Genomic DNA, 16,487 nt, shown 5'->3' with positions numbered 1-16,487 from the left:
ACAAAATCAAACATTTTATTGTAACAAAAATAGACAAGCATTGGAATACCTAACAACATTTATTTTAAAATTGTTTTGAATTTCATATAAAAAACATTTATTTAAATTAAAAAATTTACTGTATCAATTTATTAAGATCTAATGAAAAGACAATTTCAACTCTCAACAATTCTTTTTGTAGAAGAAAGTATCTGCTGGGTGCCTCTTGATATCATACGTGGTGATTTAGGGTCACTTCTAATGCTTTAAAGTGGCTTATTTGGCCAAGCCTTGCTCATAACTAATGTTCCAGGGCTACATCATCAAATATGATGCCACATCAACATGCTTTTTGTTGAGATGTCCAAAAAGACCCTTATAAAAGGGTAGACTTGTGGGGAAAGGATCCAATAGTTGAGCACCCTTTGTGATTCTCAAATCCTACATGAAAATTTTAAATCACTACAAATTTTTACGATATCTTACTTGGCAAGTCTACTATTGAAAGCTAAGGCCTTAGGGTCATATCATCAAATATGATGCTATCTATTGAAGTATCTAAAAAGACCCCACAAAAAGGGTAGACCAATAGTTGTGCACTAAGTCATGCTTTATTGGTGCATTGATGTAATATCACATGATGTGGCATCATCAAGAGAGACAATTTTAAAGTCACAACTATTAGTGTAATATAGTTAAAAATATTCGGCATTAAACCATCAAATGCTATTACAACTATTGGAACATCCTCAATTACTGGATCCTTTCCCCTAATTGTGCATTAATTCAAGTTTAATTGATACACCGATGAAGCACCAGATGAGTTGCTACTTTTATAGATTGCATTCAATTATGAAAACTAATGATCAAAATGAACATTTTTATAAATGCAATCAAAAGTATTAAAACATGCTCAAAACTAAACTTCTCCCAGTTCCATGGTTGCAGGAGAAGACCATAAAAGTTTGTGTACTTTTATTCCTATAAACACTTGTTCTCCCTGCTTGGATGTTAAATTTTGTATTGTTTTTAGCATTGCAACTGCTGATTGAGGAAGCCAATTAGAAGCTTATTCACTTCCTGCGGGAATTGTTCTTGAACAAAGTGACTTCCCTCGGACAAGAATTGGACCTCCAGATTGGGGACATCGGACTTGAGCATCTCACTATTGATGTAATACTCCATTCCTGGAAATTTTAGGATATAGTCTTTGGTACCCATTATCACAAAGCTGGGACTTTTAATAGTATAGTCTGTGATCTCCTCCAGTTTGCCCCAGTTCCTGTAAATGAAATTTGCCCATATAATTTGCATGATAGAGGATTCTTAGTGGATGATTCAAAATGCTGGAATATTTTAATAAAAGAAGGTAATTTCTAGCTATACCTGGAAATGCCAACGTATGTAAGTTGCAGAGGGTAAGCAAAACCTGATTTCTCATACAGGCTTGAGTATGTTTTCAGGTCATCCTCAGTAAACCAAGATGGCAGAGGAGTTGCAGGGTCATAGAGGTCCATGATCTCTTTACCCTCCTCTGCTACTGGTAGTTCACTTCCAGAGAAAAGGGTATATGTATTCCTTACCACTGCTTTTACATCAAAACGCCCAAAATCTGCCAAACCTTTTCCAGGCTCCTACATAAGGAAAAGGGTCCATTAGAAAACAATATGCCAACATTCAGTCCAGTATATATTGAACAACAGAAGAAGGGAAATAAACAGAAACCTGCCAATGTCTAATATAAAATCCTTGAGGAAAGGAATCCAAGTGAATGGTTTGTGGACCAGGCCTAATATAAGGTACGCCCAATGTTACAATGCCTCTCACTCGCTCAGGGTGAAGGAGGTAGAAATAATATGCAATCCCTGCTCCAAAATCCTTACCCACAACAAATACCTATAAATTCATGGAATATATATTTGGGAGATGAGATGAAGATCCAATATCTCAAGTGGGTGTAAATCAATGAAATAGAGTTTTGGCTACATACTTTCTGAATACCTAAGGCATCCACAAGGTTTGCCAGGTCTTCCACCAGATCCACAAAGCTGGCATTCTCAATTTGAGAAGGCTGATCAGAGAGTCCAAAACCCCTGAAGTCAGGTGCAATTGCATGAAATCCTGCATCTGCTAAGGCAATCATCTGATGGCGCCATGAATACCAGATTTCAGGAAATCCATGCAGCAGCAGCACATCTGGACCTGTATTTAAACATTATCAATATCTCAGGGTTCATAAAGCCCTAAACAAAAAGTTAAAACCCCAAGGTGGAAGAAACTTAAATGGGTGATAAGAAACACCTGATCCAATCTCTGCAACATGTAATTTGAGCTCTCCAACATTAACAAACTTGTGTTGTATTTTCTCCATGGAAGACAAAACACCCACAAATTTTGTGCCTTCCGATGATGTATAGAAGCTTGGCAACACCAACTGATGGCAGATTTTGCACTGATCTGGAGGAATTGAAACTAAGCTGATCGATATAAGATCTCCAAAACTCACGTTGATAGCATTTTTGTGATGGATTTAATATAGAAGATCGAACTGCAGAGAAGATGCCAGTCTACCATTGGAGCAGAGAAGATGCAGAGCAGCGACAAAAGGTCGTTGACCTTCTTCACTATATTTTATCATAGTTTTGGGAAGACGGGCCAAAAAATTGAAAAGGGAATCCAAGGTAGGAAAAATAAAGGATAATTTAAAAAAAAAGAAAAATATGAAATTTCCAGTCTATATTTATAATTGCTCAAGTAGTATTTTCTAGATTTGATAGAGTGAGTTTTTTTGTTACCAACGTTTCACATCAAACATCATGATCTAGGGGAAAGGACCGAGTAGTACGCGTTCCAATTCTTGTGATAGAAGTTGTTGATTTAATACTTCCATACTTGCTGATTTTATGTCCAACTTTTGTACAACATTGCACCAATAGTTGTATGATAAGTACCAATAATTGAATCAGGGTAAGATTTTTCATGTCTTCTCTTGCTATCTTACCCTATTGATGGATCATGGTGTTTAATTTGAAATGTTGGTAACAAAAAATCTCACACTTTTTTGTAATGATCAGATTAGATGAAATGATTATATTAACAAATTTATTATATTTTCAAATTTTACTTTTATTTTTCATTTATATCTATTTTAATATTTGTTTTATTTTTATTTATATATTTTTATATATTTGTCATTATCAAATATTCGCTACATTTATCATTACATAGATATTCATATAATCAATTTTCTTTTTTTCTTTTTTCTTTTTCTTTGTGTAAAGTCAAGTCAATAATAGGTAGGCACAGTCGTGAAGACCTTAGGATTATTCTTAAAATTCATATTCTCAACTTGTACACTATTCCATTAATCATTATGAGTTGACTTGTACACATTTATGTGATTTATTGATATGTCTTTGTATACAAAGACATTGGATGTATAACTAATTGGCATAGGTGATTATTTAGAGCAAATCATTTTAGAAGCATTTTTGTTTGGAGCACAAAATAATTAGAATTCACGTCAAAAATCACATATGGCATGCATGCTTGAGGGTTTTGTCTTGAATATATATTTAAGGTATAAAGTCAAGGTATGTTAGTGATTTGACAATATCTTCAAAGGTATTACTAAATATGGCCATCTATGTGCACACTTAGATATTAGATACTAAAGGAAAAACAAATTTTGGAATTCTATAGTCCACCAACTCAATCATGTGGGTTACAATTCAAATTAGATTATGTTGATAGAGCTTAAGGTTGATCCCAATAGAATTGAATTCAACCCATAAGAAGTTTTTAGTTCATTTTGATTTCAAGACAATGAATGTAACAAGGACATGCATTTTTCAATAATTTAACGAATAAATACTACATGCACCAATAATTCATTTTTCACTGTAATTCATGAAGCTAAGTGTCATCCCTCATTAAATTTATAAATTATATTTGTTTCCTAATGATTGTTTCAATTGTAAATCTAGGTTGATCACGATTAACTATTTGGTTTGATTTTTTAGTCTAGATTTATAAAAAAGAATTTATTTATTTATATATATAAAGATAGAAAAACATAATTTGATTTCACCCTAAATAGTTTTGAACAAAATAGTTTTGTCTCAAAAGTCGAATTTGCATAAGATGTTTTCACCAAATTCTTTTTAAACTAAATTATTTTGGTGAAAAAATATTCACTCAAAATTATGTATGTGCTAGCCTATATGAAATCTTAACTCTAGATTTCTACATACCTAGGTACTTTTCATGAAAATATGAAAATATCTTTTTGAAGAGATGAGAGTTTAGAATTTTTAAAATACATATTTGTTGATTTTTTGATCTTTTGATAAGTATTTTTTTAATTTTTAAAAAAGATAATATATGAAGGTTATTATAATCAAGCATGAGAATGTTTTGATATACTAAAGGATAACATGTTCTTCAAAAGATATATTTTTTTTAATTATAAAAAAATTCAAAAAAAAGGTGACATCCCATGAAAGCTATTACATTTTGATTGAGTTTGGCTAAAAATTATGAAAAAATAATTATTAATAAAAAATAAAAACATTATGTGTTAGATTTTTAATTTTTTTATGTGATTTTTTTTCTTTTTTGATCTCCCATCAACATCTTATTTTAATAAAAATAGTAAATGGACTTTTTTTCTCTTGAATTTATAAATAATATATCTAAAACCTAAAATATTCATTATAATTCCTAAATATTTTAAACCACTTTGAAACATCTTGCCAATATGTATACATGAAATATAACCTAAAGTAAGTATATAAGTATAAGAAAGTAAGAACACGTATTGAAATGACATTTATACTTAAATGTTATACGTGAGCCTATTATAATGCACTCGTGTTATTATATTTTTTTATGTATTTCCAACTCTTTGGGTTGGATTTACCTTGGGAATCCAACCTAAAGGGTTGGACTTACATGTCAAAGCCTTTATGCAAATCTTCAAAAAATGTCACAGTGTCGAGCATGCTCTCTATCATGTCTGTATATTTTTCAATGTCAAGTGAAAAAGATGACATAGTTACATAGAGATCTTATGTTAAATTACATTTTACTGGGGCACACTAGATGTTATGTTAATTTTTTCATAAAAAATAAGACACTAGATGTTATGTTATTTTTTTCATAAAAACAAGACCATATTTTATGAACCCCTTTTTGAACTCCTTAATCTCTACCATTTAAAAAATAATAGTATTCTAGAAAGTAGATTCAGAGTACTACAATTCTTGTTCTTGTCGCATCTTCAAAATTTGAGCATAATTGTAGAGGGTGGTGTAAATGGGATCCACTAGTATGATTATGTAAACTAGGAATCAAACACATTTATCACTTGAATACATTAAGGAGATTAAATTTCAATAGAACCTACTTCTAAACCTATTGAAAATAAGTTGGGATTTATTGATTCTCCTTGTTTGAGTTGAACTAAATTGATTATAAAATGAAGTAAACTAGAGATAATGATGCAAAATTGAGAGTAAACAACATAAACAGGAAGCTATAGATCATATATGCATGCCCTGAGCACAGATCTAGAAATGGGAGTCAGAGAGCAACTTGTTTTTAAATTTTAAGCTCAAAAGTGTTGAACTATGGGGATAGGTAACTTGTCCCGAAGGTGTCAAATTTAGATATTGGAAACAATTTCAAGATCAAAATGTTGCTCAAAAGCTCCTTGTAAAATTTTATCAAAAATGTGTCGAACACTGTTCATCGATCATCACTATCTAGGGTTTTTGGTTCTTCAAAATCTAATCTTGTTTGTCTTAGTATGCACTTTTTGGATTTGTATTCCGTCTCTTTTGAACCTATTACCTACTCACACAAAAGAAGAAAATTTTTGTTGGGTTGATAGGGGTTTGCCATAGTCAAACCCTGGGTTAGAATCAACCCTTTAATATAAATAGATAGAAAGGAAAGATTTGAAGTAAAATGTTGGATCCATAATATTATACCTCAAGCTTGATCTTGTTGTTGTTGATGATGTAATGTTATTCTCTTTCAATAAGACCCTCAAATGTTGATGCAATAATATGACATGACAAGGCATAAAAGATTCAATCATAAAACACCACTTGCATGAAGATTGTTGCAACTTGTTACTCCATAATGCTCAAATTTGAAGAAATTCACTCATAATACTTTCTCTAGGATTTGATTGGAATGGTGTGGATATGAGAGAATTACAACGAATTAGGAAAGATTCTCTTATATAGGGTTCCCAAGGCATTTCATAAATTAGGTTGACCTTTAATGGTCATATTAAAATATTGGGATCGTGGATCAACTAGCAGGAATTGATAAATCAACATATTTAAAAATGGGCCTAGACTAGAGGACTATGAAGCCTAGCACCCTAGTCCACTAGGACTAGGGAGCCTATCACTCTAGTGCACCCATAAAAGGGGTGAAACAAAGGTAACACATGTGTATGCAGATTGATTAGGACAAGGATTTAGATCACCATATGCTCATATGACATCTATTTTGTAGTGCAAAGACAAAAATAGGCTTAGAAAAGAGCTAGGAGGGTACACACTAAGGTAAGGGCACAAAAAAGGAGTGTGAAATTGTAAGGGGTTACAATTTGCGATAGTAACTATCTTCAATTTTTTTTTTATCTAATATAGATTTTCCTAATTTCAAAAAAAGGTGGCCACTTAAGACATAGGATTTGGTCCCCCATATTTGTGCACAACTTACTCTGGTCAAGCCAATAGCATTACATTAAAAAGATGTTACTTAATTTAAAGGCAATGCTCCTCGCACTATTATTTGGGTCCCATCGTTCTCCTCTTCCCATAAGGACCAATCTCCTCCTTAAGGGAATCAACATAATCAAAATTCTTGGTTTTCTCATGGTTCTCATAGTCATCATCAATATAGTGAAGATCTCATTTTATCTTGACAATCATATTAGTTCTCTATTACTTCAAAGCACTATAATTGGGGTAATGCTAATAGAAAAAATCATATATTTTTTCATACCATCTTTAACTATTTTTTTTATCCCCCTCCAAATGACACTTATCAAGAAGAAACTAATAAATATGTTGCTAACAAGAGATAGGATCCTATGGCTAAGACTTGTAAACTAAATGGAACAATCTTAAAAATAATTATCTACCATCTATTTAGGTTTTTTTTTTTTAGACAAAAGGCCATGGCCTATAATATATTGATAATAATTGAAGATTTACATATACTTAGATAAAATACTATCTTCATCCCCCTGGTAAATACTGTGTGTGTGAAAAGTGGTATGAGAATCTGTATCTGCAAGACACAACACTTCAATTAAGTTATTACATGCATGGTTAATCAGATATAATCAATGAATAAATAAACCATAACAAATCGACCCATTGCCTTCTAAAAGATGCGAGTATAAGATTGCTCTCAGATTATAAGTAATACCAGTGACTAGACAACATCAAGACGAAGGATTTTATCTATATGAACATGATGAATGCTAGATGGATGCAATATTAATCTAACAACATTTTTGCAATATTAAACTAAATGATTTAATTAATATGAAATAATTAATATGCAATATATCAATGAAATCCTAGAGCAAAAACAGTATAATAACAATATATTCTCCAGCCTCTTTTTGAATGAGAGATGAGCCTGAATTTATAGAAAATTCAGAAAGAAACCAATGGTTGAGATCAAATGATGATGAGCGGTCAAGATTTTCCAAGAGGAAGCACAATCCAGGTGAATTGATGTGATTGGATGCTTTTCTCAGTTTTAAAGGAAATTGAACTAAAAATAAGATTAAATCAAGAAAAAACTGATTTAAAGGAAATTGAACTAAAATTAAGATTAAAATTAGGAAAAAACTGATTTATTCTCTATTTCATTCAATTTTAATATTTAATTGTTTTAATTCTTTTCTTTGAGATTATCTATCAATTTTTAATTTGTTTTTTTCAAGATTATCTCCAATTGATTTCTTTTCTCAAATTTTAATTCTTTTTTGTCAATTAATTCCTTTTTTGATTTATTTCCATTTTTGAAGATTTGTGCTCAATTGATTTATTTAATTGAATTAATTCCTCTTTCTTGATTTGTTTCCTTTTTTGAAGATTTATGGCAATTTGATTTATTTAATTAAATATGCTAAGATATTTAATTAAAATAAATAAAATAATTGTTTAAAATGATTTACTTGGAATGATTTAATTAATTAAATAAATAAATATTTGATTAATATTGAGTGATTGATTTGCCATGTGACATTTGATGATTTTAGGAATTAATTGTGTGCTCAAGATTGATTTAATTGCCTTTGGTTAGGACCTTGGTGACGTTGTCGAGATTAGGGGCCCATGGTTTAGATGACCATTTTTAGGGTATTACAAATACAAATCTAAAAGAAAGGCCCCCCCAAAGTAGACAAGTGGTCAATTGAAAAAACCTCGGACGGAGCCTGAGAGAGACAAAATCTTTCCCAATATGGACAACAGAAGAACAAAATCTGAACAATCAATGGAGCAAGATTATCAAAAAATGACAAGGGGCTACATGTTTGAAAGTGCCATGCTCGGATCAACCCCAATTCTACCACCTTTAACTTGCCACCCCAGTTGGCGAAATATCATATTCCAATCCCGGATTCTTGAGATGAAGCGACCTCCATTGGAGTTGGGAAAGATGAGGTATACCTGTGAGGGTCAACCAACACATGATCAAGGATCTGCCACACAACCCTGAATTTAGCCCTTATAATTGAAGCCAATGGCTCCCCTATTTGATCTTCAAAGAGTTGAACCCAGCGGAGAAAAGTAAGGGGAGATGCATATCCCAGGCCATAGATGAAAGAGAGGAAAACAACTCTTGGCATTGAGTCAAAAACAAAGAGATCTCTATTGAAAAAACCTCCCCACCACACCTCTCCACTAAAAAAATCATACTTCTCCAATTGCAGGTTCAAATCCTCCCAAGAAAATAATGCAGGATGAACAAAAGCCCCCACCACCAACTTTGTATAGTCCTGAGACTGTGTGAGGTCCATCACCATAGATGCCATTCTGGAAGCCACCAGGTTTGGAGAGGCCATTGGGTTGGCTGCAATCCATTCCTCCCCAAGAATAGTCCTCATCGCCCACTCACAAACTTCACATGGGATTACAAGGGAGTCAACAAGTCGCAGAGGACAAGCTAGAGCATTCTGTCTCTGGTCAAGATGACCTCCCTCCAAGTAAATTCGAAGGGCCATAACTGCCACGAGAACTCAATTAACGAGGAAAGCAAGAAATTGGACTAGCTAAAAATGAGCCTGCAATTTTGAAGGAACATGCTTTGAGTGGCCGATAAATAGAGAAACATGAGGGAAAATTATGCAAAGGAATCAATGTAGCTCGTGTGAGCCAACATAGTTGAAATCATTCCATGTCCTTAAGCTTCCACACAAGACCTCCTTATTGAACTTAAATGATCGCATTTATTGTGAGAAAGGACATGATAGCTTGCAGATATGTGGGAGCCTTGGAATTTCCTCAAGTTGGGATCCTTCGCAGGGAATGACAAGATTGGGGATGCCGCGGAGAGTGAACATGTGGCCTGCCTTACAGATCCACATGTTTGAAGTACCTCCACAAATCCCAAACCAGAGGATACTTATCCATTCCCCATGTGAGAAGATATTGAAAGGTACTCAAAGCGTGGGAAGGTCCAAAGCCGCTGAGTTGATCTCATCCCATTCTACATGCCACCTGAAAGGACGCAGAAATGACAATCCCCATCTACTCCGCAAAAAAGCCTTACCAGGCTGGAAGCGTCCTCACAGGACAATCAACAGTGACATGGCTAACTATGGCTTGAGGATCTTTCCACTGCACAAGCCACAGGAAGGTTCTTGGAGTGAGATCAGCTAAAATTAAACCTCAACCGGACACATAGTGGGGCAAATTCCAACTCCGATACTTTGAAGAATGAGAGGCCCTGTACCCACAACAAACAACATTAGATTAAGCAATCTGAGTGGGACCAGGTGACGCATCCAAAGCCAGTTGTACACTGAGGCATTCATCTTCATGAACCTGACTGAGAGAAAGGAAAAACACTTCCTCATTTGACTCACATCCCTTATTGGCTAATAAGTCAGCTAACTTATTTGCTTCCCTATAGCAATGGGAAATGATATATCCTTGAAAACTTGAAATCTTCTCTCTAGCTTCTTGAATAATGTAATCTATTTTCCAATTGGGAGCTTGGAAGTTTTTTAAGGCTGATATGATGTTCAAAGAATCCCCTTCAATCTCTAAGAATTCAACTTGCTCTTTATTGGCTAAGTTAATCCCATATAGTAAGGCTTTAGCCTCTACTATGCTATTTGTGCCATTTGGAATTTTTGCAAAACCTGCTCTCAAAACTTGGCCTGATTGATCTCTGAGAACACTTCCAATTCCGAACACTCCAAGATTACCCCTCGCAGCTCCATCAAAATTTAGTTTCACAAAATGCTTCAAGGGAGATCTCCATCTAATTTCTTTTCTATTTAGTTTATTATTCTTGTTGCTTAAACTTATTTCTCTATCCATAATTAATGTCCATTAAAAAAATTATTTATTATAATATTATTATAAATTTTTATTTATCTAAACCTAAAAATATACTTTAATTATTCTTTAATATATTAATATAATATAATAAAAAGTTATTATTAATATCTATAAATATAAAATAACTAAAAAATGAAGTTAACAATTTATTAATAAATAATCAATCCTAAAATCAATGCTTAACTCCTCGAGGCAAATTTTAAGGTGAGATTCAAGCATATTATTTCATGAGAATACATTCCTAAAGATTATGACATTGGCACACTTTCAATAGGGGCATGCAGTCTTTTAGTGAGTGACTCAATATTTGGTTGTTCCTAATGAGTTTAAGTCTCTATCTAATGTATATACTTATCCTTAATACCTATAGATTAATAGATGAATATCCATCCTATATGAATAGATGTTTATTCCCTATACATATATAATTGTATGAATAAACACTTATCCCATATGGATAAAAGTACATGAGTATATAGATGAATGAACACTTAACAAACTTGATAAAAATAATTAAATTATAAAAAAATAGTAGTAAATTTAAGTGTAACAAATAGGGTCATTACACATTCTCCTACATTCATCGGTTTGTATCTACCATGCTTCCTCTAACCATTTCTTTTGTAACAATTTGACTATAATACTAGTGTTAGGTTAGGACTAATAAATATAGTAAAATTGATTAGCTTTATTATTCTATATAATTGTATATATAAAGGAATGCTTACATTTTAAACATTCTAATTATGGATTCATCTAATTAAATAATATTATTTGTAAAAATAGATTTGTGAGTTTAGAAATTAATATATATTGAAGTATGTGAAATATAAATTTAATTTATTTAGAATTTTTTGATTGAATTCAAATTGATTTATTTGAGTGTTGTTAATTATTGCTATTTTTTGATTTTGAGGAAAATTTTAAGTATTATTTCCATGGTTTTATATCAAAATGTGGCATATTTAAAATTGGATCTACAAAAATATTTTAAAATTAAGTTTTTTTTTTTACATATGATTCTTTTGAATGATTGGTTTATGTTTTCTACTAAATCACATGTATATGACATGCTTTTAAAGTTAAAAAAAAAGTATTCAACATTTAAAATGACGAGAATACTTTCTAGAGCATTTGATAATATTCACTTCCCTATATATATTAAGTTGATGATTCCTTTTAATGTTCTTTTGCTAATCTAGGTCAAGTCAATAAAGTTTCACTAAATATAGCCTATTTACAAGTGTTACTCAATTGCTTGAGCAATGCTCCTTGCACTATTCTTTGGGTAGTTGCTCTCCTTTTCTCATAAGGACGACACAACCAAAATTTCTTAGCTTTCTCATGGCTCTCATAATTGTCCATCATTATAGTGAAGATTTTAGAGTAGACAAAATATTTTTTTCCTTGGGTTTAGCTATTTCTCCTATCATAAATGCTAAACCCCTCCCAATGATACTTTCAAAAGTAAACTAATAAAGATGTTGCTAACAAGAAGAAACCCTATGTGTGGAATAATGTTAGTAGGCAAAAATGATATTTCTCCATGAGCTTTGAGGTTTCACCTATCATAAATGATAAACCTTTTTCGACGATACTTATCAAAAGTAAACCAATAAAGAAATTGCTAACAAGAAGTAGGATTCTATGACTAAGACTTAACAACTAAATGAAAGAATCTTACAAACCATGTACTACCACCTACTTAATTTGTTATTCTTATTGCTTAAATTTGTTTCTCTATCTACAATTAATATATATTTTAATTATAATATTATTATTTAAATCTATATTTATCTAAACTTGTAAATATGATTCCACTCTAGGTAAAAAATATTAATATCTATCAATAAATAAAAAGTCAAAGTAATTTCTTAATTATGCCGAAGGCATACCCTATATGAAGTTTTCAACTTACTTATTGAAATCAATGGTTCAAAATCGACTAGAAGGATGCAAGACAATTGAATTGATCTCAATCGTGTGTTTACATTAATATTAATTTATTTAAAAAAAAAAGAATTAGCTACTTTTTCTACTTTTTTAAATGATTAATTTTTCATTAAGTGAAAATCTTACTTTAATTATTTATGGTTTTTAATGAAATTACAAATAATAATTCCAAATTATTAGAATTCATTTAATTTATACTTTTTTGTCTTATTAAAATTTTAATTATTGTAGAAAACTTAATTTTTTGAATTAGAAATCTATCTTTTATTTCTATCTTTTTTTATAAGAATATATTTTAATTTAATCTTCTTTTATTAGGATATTGTATCTTTTTTTTAATTTAATTATTCTAATCATCATCTTCTTTTAAGGTTTAATTTACATTAAGTTAAAATTTAATTTTAATTATTTTTGTCTTATGAAGTTGCAAATAATAATTTTAAAAGATAATAGAATTAATTTAATTAATACATTTGTGTTATTAATTTTTAATTTATTGTAGAATAATTACCTTTAAATTTTTAGTTTTATATCTCTCTCTTCTTATTCTCTCTCTCAAACTCATAAACACACACTCCTTGTTTCTCCCTCCCTCTCTCTATCTCTATCTCTCTCCCTATCCCTCTTCATTTCTTTATATTTCCCTCTATCTATATCTCTTCCTCTCTCTCTATTTCTTCCTATCTCTCCCTCCCTCATTCCCTCTGTATCCCACTATTTATCTTTTTATTACTACCTCTCTCTCCCTTTCTCTTCTTGTATATATCTATCTCTCACTCTTCTTCCAATATATGTTTATCTCTTCCTCTATCTCCCCATATTTTGCTCCCTCTCCTTCATATATATTTGTCTATTTGTAGTTCTCTCTATATATCAATCTTTGTGTCTCTCTCCATCTCTCCATCTCTCCCTCTCTATGTCTCCTTATATCTCTATATTTCTATGACTCTATCTCACCATCTATATATCTCTTTATCACTCCATATTCCTCTATAGACCTCTTTATCCCCCTATCTTTATATCTTTTTCTTGAATTCTACATCTCTTTATCTCTCTATCTATTTTATCCTCTTCCTCTCTCACTCTATCTTCCTTTCTACCGAGCTATCTTTCTCTCCCCACTCTATCTATATACATGTCTCCCTCTATATATGCATCTCTCTCTCTCTCTCTCTCTCTCTCTCTCTCTCTCTCTCTCTCTCTTCCACATATCTAATCCTATCTCTTCTCTATCTTTTTCCCTCCATATCTCTCACCTTTTCTCCATATTCATATTCATCTCATCTCCATCTCTATCTATAATCTCTTTACCTCTCTCTCCTTCTCTCTTGCTTCCCTCCCTCTACCTCTCTCTCCCTCTCACCTAATTGCAAACATAACATGAGTCTGTTGGTTATGGAACTTGATTATCTTCCTAATTGAAAAGTTTTGTTTCTGTTATAATTGGAACCTTGTAAGAGGATGCCAAGTAGATTTGAAACATCACTTCTCCATTGAGACCTTTATTGCACAAGAAACATTATTTTCTAAATTTGGCCTACCAATCGATCTCGTGTACTACACAAATTTATGCAAAAAACTGACCAAATTTTGCCCTAATTGACCTTTCACATCTCTTTGACATACCCATTGCACACTAAAGTACGATTGCTAGTATATAATTCATTCTATACACACATAATAGACAGTGGATTCAAACATTTATTTAAATAAATAAAAAGAAAAATCAAAGCCACTTTATTGCCTAGAATTTTCCGTTCGTAATAATGTGAAATCGATAGTTTTAAATTAACAATGATGTTAACTTATGAAGCAACATTCATCCATGGATTCAGTATCCTGTACTTCTGTTACACCATCTAAGAGAACAAGTTACTGCATTCTTGAAATAAAAGTTTGCATCTCTTCTAGATGTGCTTATTGAGGAAGGCAAGGATGAGCTTATTAATGTCCTCAGGAAATTGCTCCTGAACAAAATGGCTTCCATCTGGAAAAAACATGATCTCAAGACTGGGCACATCAGCCTTGTACTGCTCGCTGCTGATATGCTCTTCCATTCCCGGAAACTTGAGAATATAATCTTTGGTTCCCATGATAAGGAGGGTGGGAGCTTTTATAACAAAGTCGGTCAGATCAGACAAAACCTCCCAAGTTCTGTAAATGAACATCCAGAATCAAAAGCAAAATCATCAAATATCAACTGTGTGTGTTAAAACAAGATTTTAATGGCAAATTCCTTATGTGGGTAACTCAAATTCAAGCAAATTGAAGATGGGTTTTGTGGGTTCACCTGGGCAAACAACGGTATGGAACTTGCAGAGCAAAGCGAAATCCAGACTTCTCATACAGAGTTGCATAAACATTGAGGTCATCTTCAGTGAACCATCGTGGCAGAGGAGTGGCAGGGTCATACAGATCCATAATCTCCTTACCCTCTTCTGCAGTGGGTACCTCACTTCCAGAGAAAAGTGTATAGATATTCTTCACTACTGTTTTTACATCAAAACGCCCAAAATCCGCCTCTGCTCTTCCGGGCACCTGCACATTGATATGAATCAGGGCTAATGAAAAACATAGAAGTTATCCAACAGCAGATTATAGGGCATATGGTAAAAAGTATTCCAATTTCCCATATCATAAAATTCTTTGGGGCATCTGTTTCTGTTACCTGCCAGTGTCTGGTATAAAAACCCTCTGGAGAAATGTTTCTCTGGGTGATTGAGGAACTGACCCTCCTGTAGGGTACGCCCAATGCCACAATACCCTTTACTAACTCTGGGTAGAGAAGGTCCAGATAGTATCCAACAGCTGCTCCAAAATCCTTGGCCACAACAAAAACCTAACAAAATAAAATCAAACAACCTTAATCCAGAGCACCAAGAAATTAGCCTGCAGAACCTACCAAAGTGAATCTAAACAGTACTACTTTAGATGATTGTTCCTATAGGTTTAAGTGTTTCTGTGAATGTTCTCCAACTTTTGTTTAATTGCTGTGGTTTGAAATTGACTTGATCCTTTCAAACTATATCTCTACTATTTCATTCAGAGGATTCTCTGGGTGTTCTGTTTTGAAGTTAATTCTTTAAGTTTTGTTGTTGTGCATAGCTTTTAGTTTTGATTTTGTATGTATTTCCTTTAATGTTTTGCATCAAATTCTGTGATGCTTCATCAGAAAGTAAGGATGAAAGTAAGATAAAAGAAGAGAATTGTGAAAATGTTTGCAGACCAAGCCAGATAAAAAGATGGGAGAAATTTTCATGGCATATGTGTATCTGAGATCATTATATGGGATGATTCATAGCAGCCCTAAGGAATTATTTAATGTTTTGAAATACTTTACCAGTTTAATTCCCAGAGCATCAAGAAGGCTAGCCATGTCTTCCACAAGGTCCACATAGGTGCTTTTCTCGATTTCAGAAGGGTGGTCTGAGAGCCCATAGCCTCTGTAGTCAGGAGCAATTGCATGAAACCCTGCTTTTGCTAATGCTATCATCTGAAAGCGCCATGAATACCAGATCTCAGGAAACCCATGCAATAGCAGCACTGCTGGGCCTGTACATGGGCATTGCTAGATATCATATGAATTAAACTGGACAAGAAATCCAAATATAAAATTGAGTAAAAGATAGAAGAATTACCTGATCCAATTTCAGCAACATGCAAGTTAAGTCCTCTGACAAACAGGTTAGTGTGCTTTATGTCCTCCATGGCTTGGAATATACGGCTAACTGTGGACTCATTTGTCCCAGCACTTTTGTGTTGAAATACAAGGATATGTGAGCTGCTTTCCTCATAATATTCCCTCTAACCTTGTTCCATAGATTCCAGATTGTATTTTGTCCTGTATTGAACCATTAAACTTGAAGTCAACCATAGTTTTGTGATGGTTTTGTAAGAGATTTCTGTAGCCTATTGCGATGATGTGTAGGAAAATAACAATACTTC

The 16,487-nt window shown here is 32.6% G+C and overlaps 2 protein-coding genes across 4 annotated transcripts; both read right to left on the bottom strand.

Moving 5' to 3' along the window:
* Positions 1-842: 842 nt before the first annotated feature.
* On the bottom strand, positions 843-2,599 carry LOC131029939 (uncharacterized). 3 transcript variants are annotated; one of them, XM_057960626.2, is made up of 5 exons: positions 2,281-2,599; positions 1,970-2,181; positions 1,705-1,857; positions 1,366-1,613; positions 843-1,261 (listed from the first exon to the last, which is right to left on the bottom strand). In XM_057960626.2, exons 1-5 carry the CDS (start codon positions 2,348-2,350, stop codon positions 1,009-1,011), a joined length of 936 nt encoding a protein of 311 aa, XP_057816609.1. In that variant the 5' UTR covers positions 2,351-2,599; the 3' UTR covers positions 843-1,008. The 3 variants fall into 3 exon arrangements, with proteins under 3 accessions (XP_057816609.1, XP_057816608.1, XP_057816610.1); XM_057960625.2 differs by having other exon boundaries at positions 1,705-1,875; positions 2,281-2,598; XM_057960627.2 differs by lacking the exon at positions 1,705-1,857.
* An 11,657-nt stretch (positions 2,600-14,256) lies between these two features.
* Positions 14,257-16,487, bottom strand: LOC131029938 (uncharacterized). Its single transcript, XM_057960623.1, has 5 exons — positions 16,181-16,487; positions 15,883-16,094; positions 15,211-15,381; positions 14,833-15,080; positions 14,257-14,696 (listed from the first exon to the last, which is right to left on the bottom strand). Exons 1-5 carry the CDS (start codon positions 16,248-16,250, stop codon positions 14,450-14,452), a joined length of 948 nt encoding a protein of 315 aa, XP_057816606.1. The 5' UTR covers positions 16,251-16,487; the 3' UTR covers positions 14,257-14,449.

The sequence above is a fragment of the Cryptomeria japonica genome, chromosome 8 (genome assembly GCF_030272615.1).
Source record: "Cryptomeria japonica chromosome 8, Sugi_1.0, whole genome shotgun sequence".
Classification (NCBI taxonomy): Eukaryota; Viridiplantae; Streptophyta; class Pinopsida; order Cupressales; family Cupressaceae; genus Cryptomeria; species Cryptomeria japonica.
This window is presented reverse-complemented; position numbering and strand designations above follow the sequence as displayed.

Coding starts and splice junctions, on each gene's coding strand:
- LOC131029938 (XM_057960623.1), bottom strand. CDS start 16,250: ATGGAGGACATAAAGCACACTAACCTGTTTGTCAGAGGACTTAACTTG. Junction 15,382..15,882: donor ATGCTCTGGGAATTAAACTG/GTAAAGTATTTC, acceptor TTATTTTGTTAG/GTTTTTGTTGTGGCCAAGGA. Junction 14,697..14,832: donor CCATACCGTTGTTTGCCCAG/GTGAACCCACAA, acceptor GTTCATTTACAG/AACTTGGGAGGTTTTGTCTG.
- LOC131029939 (XM_057960625.2), bottom strand. CDS start 2,350: ATGGAGAAAATACAACACAAGTTTGTTAATGTTGGAGAGCTCAAATTA. Junction 2,182..2,280: donor TGTTGCAGAGATTGGATCAG/GTGTTTCTTATC, acceptor GTTTAAATACAG/GTCCAGATGTGCTGCTGCTG. Junction 1,262..1,365: donor ACATACGTTGGCATTTCCAG/GTATAGCTAGAA, acceptor TTTCATTTACAG/GAACTGGGGCAAACTGGAGG.